The sequence below is a fragment of the Vicugna pacos genome, chromosome 10, assembly GCF_048564905.1.
Source record: "Vicugna pacos chromosome 10, VicPac4, whole genome shotgun sequence".
Taxonomy (NCBI): Eukaryota; Metazoa; Chordata; class Mammalia; order Artiodactyla; family Camelidae; genus Vicugna; species Vicugna pacos.
Window position 1 is genome coordinate 18,354,489 of NC_132996.1, and position 12,154 is coordinate 18,366,642.

Below are 12,154 nucleotides of genomic sequence, written 5' to 3' on the forward strand. Positions count from 1 at the left end.
ATACTTTTATCTATTTACGTACTTAAAGATGAAGTAACTTTAATTTTACATAAAGATGCTTTAGGTAAAGTTGCTGATACAAAGGAGGTACCTAGCGAGTTAGTCTCTTTTACATTCCTCAAGCTGGACAGAAGTTACAATTAATATCAGGAACATTTTCAGTAGTATTATCTGCAGTTGACATTTGCACTGAGGATTTCTGCAGCTGCCGTGTCTGTTTTATGTAGGAGGCAGGACGGAAAAGGAATAGTTTCTATGTTTTCATTAGTGGGTCTCATTTTTAAGGAAATGAAAGAAGGAGTTTATTTATTTATGAATATGGTTTTATATATTAAATTCTGTAAAAGTTCACCTGTACTTATCAATGAAAGGGGAGGAATTACAAAGTGAAAACATTGACAGCTGGTAGGCCATGAATCAAGTTGCACTGATTTATCTTTTGAAATGTGGTTTTTCAAAGCACTCTGAACCCTTCTAACGATAACTTTGATTTATTTCTTAATGTATGATGATGAGTATGAGGTAAAAATACACATACAGGGTAATAATAAATACTTAATGTGTATCTATATAGAGCCTTCTTTTCTTCTCCCACGGGTATGATGCAGTTTAATTCAAGAGATATGCTCATTCATTTGTTCATTCATTCAGCAAATGACTATTAAATTATTCAAATATATTTATTGAGAGTCTGCCATATGCAAAAGACTATGTAGATCTCTGAGGATACAAAAATACGTAAGAGGTTTTCTTGAATTGTCCATAGTCCCTTATGGGAAACATTTAAGTTCAAAGTAATCACAAATGAATGTCACAAGAGCTAAACCTGAGGTGTGTACAAGTGCAATAGGAAACGTTAGTTTGAGTGCATTAGTACAAAGTGGCCCTGTCTAGAGGGACCAGGGAAAGTTTCATAGAGAATTATTGAGCCAAGTCTCAAAAATATATAAAAATTTGTCACATATAGAATGATAAAGGAGCAGAAAGTGAGGTGGTGAGATAGGACTGCAGGCAGAGGAAACAGCATATACAAAGATACAATTATGCAGAATGCGTCAGGGAAACAGAAAATGCTTTTATGAAGACTCAAAAGATGACATGGCAAGAGGACGACATCAAAAATGGTCATTGGACCTTTTTTTTGGATTATAATCTTACAGATCAATTCTTGGGTCATATTGTCATAGACTAACAGATTATTTGAGTTTATGGTGACTTTAGAAATTGGTTAGACAGTCCAATACCCAGAGGTAAGAGAACTGATAAAAAATGAGATTAAAACAAAGAGTATTGACTTCAAAATTAGCACCCCACCTCCATGGATGGGAATAATTCTGCTATTCAGATAGAGAATACTGGACTATACAACTGAATCATAACTGGTAAGAAATTTCCATGCCGAAGGGCTCAGATTAGATGAATGGTATTTAAATGTCTCTATTTGTGACGAACATTGGCAAAAATATATAAATTTGAAAGTACTGGATTTAATTCTCTGTTACAAAATTACTCAACTGTTCATCGTTTAGTATTATGTAGCTTGATCAGGAAAACTATGTATGGTCTTGTTTATTGCATTGCTTTTTGTATTCACAAGTCAAATTTGCACATTTCATTTGATACTCATTCTTTCTTGGCTGCTGGTTTGATGCTCTTCTGCTTTGCTCCTTGCCTATATCCACTCAGTCTACATTCCTTTGGTAATTAGTGCCATATCAAACTACATCCTCAGTTGTAGCAAAATTTAATTGTAAGCATGTGGGCCAAATGCAGCATGTGGATTCAGAATTAGTTTGTAAATTTAGGATCCATTTGAGTTTCTCTTTTTATGAGAAATATGTAAAATGAAAAGAGGCTCTGAGAAGACTCTCAAAAAAAAACTATTCAGAAAGCTTAAGAAAATACTCATTTGGCTCAGGAAAGAGACATTTGTGAAACTGAAAGTCTTTAAATTTATGAAAGATTTTTACAAGGGTTTGGAAATTGATTTGTTTTCTGTTCTAATGGAATAAAAAAGTGGAAAGGACTTAAGAAGGTAGACTTCCTAACAATGAGGATGGTTAAATATAATCATAAAAAGAGTTTTAAAAAAAATTCTCTGTTTCATAATACTAAGCACGTGTTCTGTCTAAACTACCATTTTTTTGGCCTACCCTGCAGATTAGAGGATGAATAAAAAATAAAACATTTTTATGGCACCCATATTGTGTGCCAGGTATTGATCTATACAGTTTACATGCATTATCTCATTTGATTCTTATTTTCAGTACAGTGGCATACTTCCCATTATTACCCCATTTTAAAGAATTGACATTACTTGTCCAAGATCTCAAATATGGTGGTGGCAGTCTGTGTCACTTCTAACTTTAGATAATGAATAGATAATTAATTATTATATAAGAGTGGCTTTTAAATAGCATTTTAATTAGGTGACCTCCTGGAATCTCTTGCATGATACATTTCACAATAAATCTTATAAACAGTAAAACCTCATGTGTAGACCAGATTTTGGGGGGAGGGGGTGGAGGGGAATAGGGGAATGGGAGTGTTAATTTAGAGGCAAGCCAGTTTGACTTGTTTGAGTTTGTATAAAATGATGGCTTGAGCAGTGATATCTTGAGCTGACTATGGCAGACTACGAATTAAATGTGTTTTAAATTAAAAACATGCTAGAGAAAGGAATAAATATTATAATGAAAGAATAGAACATCATGGTGTAAGACTGGGTGGATTTAAAAAAGAAATATATAGAATGCCTTGAAATTAATATATATATATATGATTTATTAAAAATAAACATTCAGTAGATAAGTAAAACAATAGATTAAAACTTAAGATTAAAATAATGAGGTCTGAGAATATAACCCTGAAAGCAGCATAAAGAAGGAAGGAGGAAAATAATAGGAGCGATATGAAGCAATCAGATGGGTTAAATGAACAGGTCCAGGAAAACTATAGCAAGATTTTAGGAGAGAATAGAGAAAATGAAAGAGAAGAAATATTAGAAGAAATAATGACATATTTGTCCATAATTAATCAGAGTCAAGAACCATAATGAGTGCCAAGCAGAAATTTAGAAAAATAATACCGTATTGAAATTGCAACTCAAAACGACAAAGAAAAAAAGTATTCAAACAAAATCACATAAAGAGACATATTCTTAAAATAGAACAATTTGATTGACAGTGGACATCTTATCATAAAAATAGATGCCAGGAGAAGGTATGAGATAATATCTTCAAAGTGCTGTGGGAAAAATCATTGTCAATCTAGAAATCTTCATTTACCTATATGCTATCCTTCAGAGTCTAAGGTGAATGGAGTCAGTTCAGGAAAAATATAAAAAGATTGAGCATGTTTAAGCATCACAGATTTTTGCAGAAAGACCTATTAAAATATATACATCAGTAAGAAGGAATATTGGGAGGATTAGGATGCTAAAAATAATGATGAGAAAATAAACTGATACATGTGGGAGTTACTTTGAGTAACTCTTAATTGTAAAATAACAAATGGAGATACTAATAATGACAGATTTGGTCAGGAATAGAATGACTACAAGACAGAACTAAAATACTATGAAGTAATAACTTGGAATATTGGGTGTAGTATTAAAATCATCAATTGTATAACTTTATAAAAATTAATTTGAAAAGTTAGATCAAATGAAAAGGATGATTAGCCCTTTGAGAATATATGTCTTAGGGGTGTTACAAGTCAGTGAGGTAACGGAAAACATTCTTATACAAAGAAAGGAAGGGAAGGAAGGAAGGAAGGAAAGAAAGAAAAGAGACAACTGGCCATACATATAGAAAGAAAGATTCCTATCTCACACCATTAAAAATTGAAGATTTGTCTGTGAAAGGAAAAAATGTAAATTGTTTAGAAGAAAATATAAGGTGATATATTTCTGAACTTGAAATAGGGAAATTTTTCTTAAGACACAAAAATGTACACACATAAAGGAAAACGTTGATAAATGAGAACTGTGTCTGGTAAAACATAAATGAAGTTAATAAACAAGTCAGAGACTGGGGGCAGATTTTTTCAGCACATGTACTAAACAAAGAATTAGTGTCCAGAATACATAAAATACTTCTACAAATAGTAAGAAAGATAGAACCTAATTTAAAAATGAGCAAAAGCTATGAATGAAAGTTCAGACAATAAATATAAGAAGAGATGCTAATGCTCACCAGTAGTCAAGAAAATGCACATCAGAACTATAAGGAACTAACATGAATAATGTTTGGAAAGCTTTAATAAGTCTGATTATAACATGTCATCTAGAATATAGAACTCATACAAAGTACTAATAATGTAAGTTAGGAAGAAATTTAATACAGTTCAGAATGGACACATCCTATGATCTAGCAATTACATTTTGCAGTTACCTACTTTAGGTAAAATTGTATGTAAAGACAGAAGCACAAGAATGGTATTTGAATATTATTTTGAGATGGATTTTGAGGTGGAATGAAGCTGGGGTGGGAGATTTTGATTATATTATGAAGAATTTATTTTTTAAAAATTAATCTGAATCAAATATATCAAAATGTTCACATTTATCAAATCTAAATGGTATGTATATGGGTGTCATATTACTTTCTTCTATCTCTGGGGGCCTAAATATATCATGATTAAACACTTAAGAGAAAGGATGTGTGCGATATTCAAAAGCACTAAAGAATTGATTTTGAGAGCAGAAAAAAAAAAAAAGAAGTAGGCTTACCCATTATAATTAGAGTCAATGGGCTTATTATTTGTAGTGACTCAAACATTTTTTGACACTTATCCATAACTGGTTGACTTTTTGGGGCAGAAATATAACTATCTACAACTGGGTTGTTGGTTTTTATCTATACATTCAACTACGGTGACTATTTCTTCTATTGTCCATATAGATAAAACGCAGAGAGAGTTAGCTCTGCCTTTTGCCTTTTCATGTACATTGACCCTAATTATCGCACTTTTCCAGTTGACATTTATTATCAGGCTCATATAGAAACCACAGAGCAGGAATTTCCTTCCTGAGCTCCTGCATTATTTTTCACACATGCCATTCTGCACTGAAACTTACTGCTTTATACATCCATGTCCCCAACGATATATAACTCCTTGAGAGGAGGTATGGTATCTCATTCATTTTAGGGTCCCCAGTGCTTGACAGTAATAATGATAATCAACACATTTTGTAGAAAAGTATGGCTCACCTTTTTAATCATGTAAGTAATAGCAGAAATATGTTCTCATTTTAGAAGACTCAAATATTACACAACTATATAGAGCAAAGTATAGCTGATTTCACTACTCTCTACAGAGATAACTAACATAAACATTTTGGCATACCGTGAATTGAAGTTAATGTTATATTTATGTTCTTTTAGTCATAAATTCTATGAAGTGTATACGCGACACCTGCTGTTTGACAATGGACTAATATCAGATATTAAGGGCTATCCTGTATGTGTATCAGATATACAGACAAATCAGACAAATACTTAAATCTTTATTGGTTTTATACAGTAACTTTTTGTTTCAAACATGTATTTTCTTTGATATATATTATATGCCTAACCTAGGTAACTTTTCAAGCTACCAGATATTAGTTTCTAGGGCTTCAAGTTTACTCTGTTTTTATAATCATCTATGATATATTTATATGATTTTTTTAAAAAAAGAAAATCATTTGTGTGCTAAGCAGGAACTGTAGTTGTATAATTCTTAATGGTTTGATCTAAATATTGCATTTACCTTGAGAATTCAGAGGAGGCTCACACAGTGTGTGTGTTGAGGCATGAACCAAAAGCTGCTTAAAAGGATTAATGTTGCATCTCAACCTCAGCTGCACTGGTAGGCTTCTGTCATATGAGAGGTATTAAAAAATGAAATTATAAAGGAAAAGGTCTGTACAGGTACTGATGATATACAGATGGAAAATGTCTGAAAAACTTGTTTTCCACACATGGCAAAGCTGCAAAAGTTATTTATCTCAATCAGCAGAGCAATGGTTAGAGACTGCAAGGATTTACTGTAGGCAGCTGCTACCTTCCATGTAGCAGGCGCACCTGTCCAGAGGGAGCCCAGTGAAGGTGGTTGTGTAATTGTGGCAGTGTCTCAGTTCCATTGACATGACACTCATCTTTAAAAAAACTTTTACAACTGAAAATTTGTGGATACACTTAGATTGACTCTTCTAGACTTTCCAAGTTTGTGGATTCTCTTACTTTGCTCAAAAAATATTTTTTGAATACCTACATTTTGCTAAGCATTTGCATAACATGAGCACGGGTCCTGACTACAAATGACCTACTCCAAGCTGCCCTATCTCCAAATGCCTATTTAAGGAAAAAATAGTTATTATTATTATTCTTAAATTTAAATCTTAGCTGGTAGGCCCCGTTTTTTTCTTAAGAATGCCACCCTGTAAAAGTTTATAAAGCCTTTGGTGTGTGAAGAAGTTCATTAAAGTTTCAATATAAAAGCAAAACCAACCCAGAAAATGATCAAGCACTAAAGGTCTCTCCAGGCCCCAGTTTTAGTGACTTAGGAAATCTCAACTTAGGAAAAGTGCAAAAATTATTTTATGCTCTGGCAGTCCCATCAGAGTAAATTAACATTCTTTGATTTCCCTTATGATATCAGTGATTTGAAAGCTTGACATTTTTTCTCACCTCTTTATTGTCAGATTCCATCTTAAAATATTAAAATCAGAAATTTCTACTTATTAAGAACGATTGCTCCCCCTCCCCTTTTTATCTACTTTGTTCTATTTACTAAATAGTCTTTCATCTATAACATGGATTAGACAAACTCATATGCAGGAATAATGAGTACCTTTAACATCATAGCAATATTAGGGTAAGCTGTGGTCCTGCTGAGTAGCTCTTTGAAAGCTAAGCAGGAGTTATCATTTATTTATTTGTTGGATTTCTGTGGTCCCTTTTTTTCCCCAAAGAGTACAAGGTGTGATGTGGAGAATTTTGTACAGGGGTTGTCTGAGAGTGTCAAAAGGAGATTAAAGGGAAGTAGAGTTCGTAGGAAGTGAGAACACAGAGCCAAAGTAACAGCTAATGGCAAAACCAAACCCTAAGTGGCAGTTAGGCACATTGAAGAAGTTTGAAGAATCTGGGCTGCCCCAAGGGTGCCACTGTTGGCTTTTCAAAACACTGAGTCATCTTACCAGAGCCTGTGCCCCTGGTGAGCACTAGACATTTCTGTTTAATAACCACATGAAGACCTGTAGACTTGGAATGAGAATCATAGACTTATAGGGCAGGAAGGGCCTTAAAAATTGCCTGCCCAAGTCTCTTAATTTACAGGTGAAGCAAATCAAGCCCAGAGAAAACCAGGAAAGAATTTAGAAACAAAGCCAGGGTTGGAACCGAGATTATTCATTCAACAAACATACACTGAATGTATTGTGCTAAACACTGTTCTAGGCACCATAGTTTCTTTAGTGAGTAACATGGACATGGGTCTTTGTCAGCCAAGAGGGGCTGGAGAGGGATTCGAGAAGGTGAGCTGCCCCAACTGGAAGAAGGCTCAAGGAGCCAACATGGAGCAAAACAGCACTTTACTGCAGAACAAGCGGGTGGCGCGGGTGGCGGGCAGCGGCGCTCAGGTGTACGCGCTTGTCCTTTTATAATGCTAGTGGCGCATGCGTAATATTCATAATGCTGACTCACAGTACTGGCGCATGCGTGTTGTTCATAATGCGTATTCATGCTACTAGCGCATGTGTACATTTACCTCTTACCAGGTGCAAGCTATTGTGAACTTTGACCTTGGCTCCAGGGCCTACCCACTTAAGGCTGCTGACAGTCCTGATCCCACACTGCCTTATGCTACTTCCAACTGCTTATGAGGGTATCCAGTATACTTTATAAAACAGCATTCTGTTGATTGAAGACCCAACCCCCTTTGGGGGTAAAGCTCAAGTGTCTTATAGTGAGAGAAGGGAGTTCTTTTCCAATTATCTTTAAGTAGGTTAACGTGCTTTGGTCAATCGGCATTCCTAGGGCACTTCTATCAGATCAGCTGGAAACCATTTGCTAGATTGAGTCTCATTTGTTTATTAGTGGAAGGAAGGTTTTCTTTGCTGAGATGAGCGATTTATTTTTTGTCCTCTCGTAGGATGGGCAAAGCCTTAGACATTATCTCTTATCAGAGGAAACACTTGTCTCTTAAAATTGACTACCTTTAAAATGCTTTACATAATAGTCTAAGCTCTAGTAACAATTGAAGTTGGAAGCACATAGTGGTAGAATCAAACATGAAAATTCTTCAAAAGAGCACAGTCTAAGGGTTGCCATAACTCTACCTTCTCAAAGTGATATTACAGTCCTCCATTTAACATTGGATATCACTGCAGGAAAACTCTGTTTTGGTTTTTTTTTTTAAGGGAGTAAATTGTTCTATTTAGTTTAAAGGTAGATTTAAGCCCCTCTCCATTCCCCAGTTTCCAGGCAGTAAATCTGTGCTTGTGAAAGAAGCCCACGTTGCTTTACAGGTGGAACCAATGAGTGTAGAAACTAAAGCCCTTCACTCTGGCTTTGGGAAATACACTTCATCCTCTTCGGTTTGCCCTCTGTCTGGGGCTAGCCTCCAAAGAAATAAGGTGTTATCTTGCGAGCTGCGGATAAGGTGGCTGATGAGCAGATAGGACTTTCCTTGGAACACACGGAGTTGAGGAGGGGGCAAAGGAAGGACACTTTTGTCTCCAGCCACCCTAACAGCCTGATATTCTCGGAGGATCAGAGCAGGATTCAGGCTCGGGGCACACCTGTTTGTAGCCATGGGGCCAAGTCCGTGGTGGCCCACCCACTTCCCCGTGCCCAGCAGCTCCTGTATTGGCTGATTTACCTGTGAGGCTGTGTGTTAATGCCTTTACGCGGCTGTTGCCTCCAGCACGTACTATAAAGGCAGAGGGAAGCCAAGCGAGGAGGGCAACTGCCAGAGCCGGAGCTGTGAGCCAGCCGGAGGTGAGCCGCCTCCCGGACGGGTTGACTGCGGCTTCTTTTCCTCCCGACACACATGGAGTTTGGTGGTGACGGCGCCTTAAAACTGCAGACGGATACTTCGCCGCCTGGATGTGTGTGAGCTGGCTAGGAAGGCAGCTCCCGCCCGCCTCACCCGGACCTCCTGCTGGCAGGATGTAAATATACCTGCGGACTGGCCAAACAGGACTGCCTTTCCCCCCCCAGCCCTCTCCCTCCTCCCGCCCTCTCCCTCCGCTAACCGGCATGAGAGGAACTGAGAAAGCAACAGCCTGCAAGTGACAGCTCCAGCCTGATTCCGTTTGTCTCTCAGCCGAGGTGGGAAGTTGACTGTGCAGCAGCTTCACTGCGAATTCCTGCCATTGGCATCGCTATGTTTGCCTCGATCTGGTACGCCAAGAAGCTGGGTCGCAGGTTCGTGCACAACGCCAGGAAGGCGAAATCAGAAAAGGTATGGAATGAGTGGGGATGAAGATTACCTTTTCCATTTGCCAGCTGCCTGCTCTGGACCGCTGGTCTGAGTGCAGACGCAGGCTTTTTTAGCTTGGGGTGAGAACCTGCCTCTCACTGGGAATTTAGTCCATTTAACTTACAGGAGGGGAACTGGTGGAGCCCAGCTACTTGGGGGAGAGGCATGGAGGTGGGGGTTTGAGGGGGTCAAGCAGAATCACTAGCTTTGCAAAATATTTGGTGAAACCATCAATTGATAGTGTCTCAACAGAGGCTTACTATTCCTTTAAATGGCATGGGGTGAACACAATTAAGCAGCTGAAACCGTTTCTTCAGGGAGCTCTCTAGTAAACTTGTTGCTACACTGGATAATTATTATTACAATCTTTGGTTCTGAAGAGGGCATTATAAATCCCTGAGCCCTTCCCCAGGACTTGTGTCCTAATGTGTGTCCTAGGAGCACATATCTGGGACTCTGAGTAACACTGACCAGACGCCACGGGGTGCTTGATATCTTTTCAAATCAACAAAGCAATCATTTCAAAAGTGTTTGCATTGAGCAAGAGTTCTATTTATAATCGTATAGTCATGGCCATTTAGACAATGGCTTTGTATTTCTTTTATTCAGCATGACTGGTTGTTTCCAGAGAACCTCTGTGTAGATTTACCTCATTAGTTATCTTTCTCTAAGAAATTAAAATGGCCTGGAAGTCCTGAGATGGATTACAAGCTTGCGTCTCTAATTTGTCCTATGCTTTCAGAGGCACTGGCCAAACTGTCATATTTAGGAAATCGGTATCCTATTTGTTAGGTTTTGGGGGAACTTGCAAAGATAACATTTTGTGAAACAGATTTTCCATATTACTTTGAGGTTGTGATCTTTGGCCCAGTATCCTTTCTGCCTTAAACCTACTCATGAGATTGACTCAGAGGTGGCTTTCCTGGCCTGTCACACCGTCCTTTCTCTCACCTGCAAAGGTTCCTTCACTTTAACTTGCTATTTGTTCTTTCAGAGTGGAAATGTTGATAAAAATGAACAAGAATCCAGTGATAAACCAAGATATGATTGTAGTGTGAAAAGAAGAAAAACATCATAGGAGTTCTGACTTGAGGGTTGTAGTCTTTTAGAATATCCAGATCTGGGAGTTTCAGAATGTTGACAGACTTGCTATTTCATGGCACTTTTGGTTGAGGGAGTGGTAGGGGGAGGCAAGGGGGGGTGCAGATAGAATTAATTCCTTTCCTTTTCCATATATCACAGGTAAAAAGATTACAAACCGAATTATCATATACCAGCACCAGATACATTGAACAGTTGGGTTTTGAGGGTTTTACTTTGTTTTGTTATGTTCTGCTTTATGCAATGAGACTTGAAAGTAGGTCTTCAATTGGAGCAAATGTTTTGAAAAAGTGGTTTCTTCCTATTAAATCTATAGGTTGTATGGATGAGAGGACTGTCAGGACCACAAATGGCTCTGAAAACCACTGGGAGATAATGTTTTTTTGCTAAATTAGTATGCAGAGAAAAGTTGAATCTCCCAGGGACACTTAATTCAAACTTGGGCCTGAATGTTGAGAACACTAGCTCCATGAAATTCAATGTATGGGACCTAAAAGGATGTTAATTTAAGGAACTAACATGGACTTCTGCTTCTTGAGTGTGGGAAGACACTAATAAGGCGCCTTCGGTATCTGTTTCATTTCTGTGATGGCTATTGCTTAGAACTAGCCAGAAGAAACCAAATGTGGGGTTAAGGGTTTTTAACTCTGTCTTACTCAGAGAGTAAGGAAATCAACATTAGAGAACTGAAGTTTTTCTCTCTGAGTGATTAAAAACCAAAGGAAAAATTATTAACTCAGATGCCCTTGTGTTAGCCAGGGGAACTAGGAGGAGTTAATTTTGAGCACTAAGTCATGATAACTAACATGAAAATAGCATCTCAGGTTTTTTTTCATGGAATTTGTATTCCTAGGGTTCCTGGAATAAATTAAAAGGTGTGCTGCCTTGAACAATGGACAACAAGGCCTTCAGTCGGTGCTTGGTGAATGGAAATAGTTTATTTATTCTGTGTACCTCATTTTACCATATGGCTTATTTAAAACCAACTATGTGAATTAATATTTTGTCTAATGAGTTCAGTAATAGACTTCAGCTGAGAAAGCAGTTAGCAAATGATACTGCAAGCTGGATAAATTCATACAAGGTAGTACTGTAACATCAGAGATCATATAATTGCAAATAGGGGGATATAAGGTGCTGCTGACTTTAGGTTGTCATGCTTTCTTATAAAGGGGAGGATAATGCATAAAGAAAGAAAACTGTTGAATTTTATTGAGCAAATGACCAGTATACTTAAATGTGAAAGATGTATGGATAGATTCAGAGCAGGCTTTAGCATTTGGGGTATAAATCTGTATCAGAAGCAGTGACTGTGATTTTGTTTCAGTACCTTCTATAAATTTGGGCTTCTCTTTGCAATAAGTAACATAGTTTATTTTCTCCTACTCTAATAAAACAACCTGCACCCATCAGAGCCTACCAGCCCTATTTTAGCATTCAGGCATGGTTGGAGAAGTATATTCCTCCAGGCTGGGGTTAATTGAAAAGCTAATTGGGAATGTGCAAGTCTAAATGCCATCCCTAAACATGCAGTATGCCCTATTCATGGCTGCCTGGTCTACTGTTTTACCTCATCTCATGCCCA

The 12,154-nt window shown here is 37.4% G+C and overlaps 1 protein-coding gene across 8 annotated transcripts in view; it reads left to right on the forward strand.

Annotated features, from left to right (window-relative positions):
- Positions 1–12,154, forward strand: part of DLG2 (discs large MAGUK scaffold protein 2) — a 1,735,130-nt gene that overhangs the window by 908,862 nt on the left and 814,114 nt on the right. Inside the window, exon 1 of one of the 8 annotated variants that reach the window (XM_015244644.3) lies at positions 8,938–9,450. The exons of the other annotated variants lie outside the window; for them this stretch is intronic. Within the exon in view, the coding sequence (XP_015100130.1) occupies positions 9,373–9,450 (78 nt within the window). The 5' untranslated portion in view covers positions 8,938–9,372. Of the gene's footprint in view, positions 1–8,937; positions 9,451–12,154 lie in introns of those variants that run through there. 8 annotated transcript variants of the gene reach the window in all.